The sequence below is a fragment of the Orycteropus afer genome, unplaced genomic scaffold (genome assembly GCF_000298275.1).
Source record: "Orycteropus afer afer isolate SDZICR_OR568_19922 unplaced genomic scaffold, OryAfe1.0 scaffold00263, whole genome shotgun sequence".
In the NCBI taxonomy this organism is placed as follows: Eukaryota; Metazoa; Chordata; class Mammalia; order Tubulidentata; family Orycteropodidae; genus Orycteropus; species Orycteropus afer.
The window spans coordinates 1,910,055-1,911,672 of record NW_006921850.1 but is presented as its reverse complement, the minus strand read 5'-3'; the positions used below and the strand labels follow the sequence as shown (position 1 = coordinate 1,911,672).

At 34.3% G+C, this 1,618-nt stretch overlaps 1 protein-coding gene across 1 annotated transcript in view; it reads left to right on the top strand.

The window, feature by feature from the left end:
• The window catches only part of NME8 (NME/NM23 family member 8), an 88,934-nt gene that overhangs the window by 25,339 nt on the left and 61,977 nt on the right, over positions 1-1,618 (top strand). The window contains exons 6-7 of the mRNA XM_007950106.1: positions 256-322; positions 1,090-1,163. Of these exons, the coding sequence (XP_007948297.1) occupies positions 256-322; positions 1,090-1,163 (141 nt within the window). The remainder of the gene's footprint in view (positions 1-255; positions 323-1,089; positions 1,164-1,618) is intronic.

Sequence of the window (1,618 nt, the reverse complement as noted above, 5' to 3'; positions counted from 1 at the left end):
CAGATTGAATAAGTCGGTGAAAGGATATAGCACGGACACACTCCCTTCTTGATTTTAAACCATGCAGGGTCCCCTTGTTCTGTTCAAATGACAGTTTGCTGGAAAAAAAAAAATAGTGCTAGATAAATGCAGGCACATGTCCATTTTATTTGTTATTTCTGGGTTATAGATATTTACTAGAAACAAATTTCCTAAAAATTTTTTCATCATCATATTAAAGCATAACTCTGTTTTACTTGCATTTCTCTTCCTTAGTACCATGAAATTATGCTTGCAGACTCAGATACAGAAGATGCTGGGGAAGTACAAGATGAAAGTGCAGGTAAATCAATTTACTTTAAAATAATGGCAAGAATTTTCTGTGTTTGTATGTTTCTTACTGCATTTACTGAAACAGCAAAAAGCTGGCAACAGCATCAATGTTAATCAGCTGGGAACTGATCAGGTAAATGACGGTCCGATTAGAATCTTATGACTAATCTGGACAGCATTTCTTCTTATTTCACCCTTAATATCTTCCAAAACATCGTGAAAGTACTTTCTTCCACTATGACCCATGCTACTGTTTATTCTGCAGTTCACAATTTATGTCTTCCCTATCATGGTGTGTGTGTATTTATTCTGAGGGTGGAGGAGAGGCTAAGGGGCATTCTCAGTAAGCTATCTTGAACTACAGTCTCATTATAAGACAGCAGATAAATCTGTAGATGGTAAGTCCTTCAGTTTGTACTGTTTCCTTGCATAATTGAGAGTTGAAACTCTACTCATAGAGATACTGGGCTGAATTGATGTCATGGATATGATTCTAATTCCATGAATTTAAGTCCAATGAAAAGTCATCAGTGTCTACCTACTCATCTTTTTACTTATTAACTAAAATCTTTTGTAAATTTTTGCCTTGTGCACAGATATGGAAACAGCACTTCGTTTCCAAGTAGGAAATCTTTGGTGTTAATAAGCCATAATAAGATAAAAAGCTATTCAATGGACAAAAATTCACTCGATGTTAGGGATTTATAATTCTAATTGTGAAACTCTTTGTTATCCAGACTTTGTCAAGAAAATGAAATTCTTCTATTTTTTTCTTAGAGGAACAATATAATATTGCTATTATCAAACCAGATGCTGTGCTTAGTGGAAAAGTTCACGAAATTAAAGAAAAGGTAAGTTATATTTTCTAACAGAGGTTTAAATTAATTGCTAAATTCCAAGTGCCTTCGAATCAATTCCAACTTGTGGTGATCTCGTGTGTATTAGAGTAGAACTGGTTGATTTTCCTGAACTAGGTCACCCAGAGTTTTCTCCCAAGGTTCCCCTGGACCCACCAACCTTTCAGTTAATAGCTGATCATCTTAACCATTTGCACCAGCCAGGGACCCTTAATTGTCAACTTGGATAAAAATTTCTCATTTAGAGTAAAATAGAGCATAAGGAACTGTTGGCGCTAGGTAAGGATTTTAAAGGTTTTAAATGTTTTCTATGTGTACAAAAGACTCCAACCACTCATGCATCCTTGTTTAAATAACCCTGCTCTACAAGTATTAGATGTAACTTTTAAAAGTTATATTTCTTATTTTGGATTGTTTTACATATACTTTTTGTTTAATTATTAGCAATG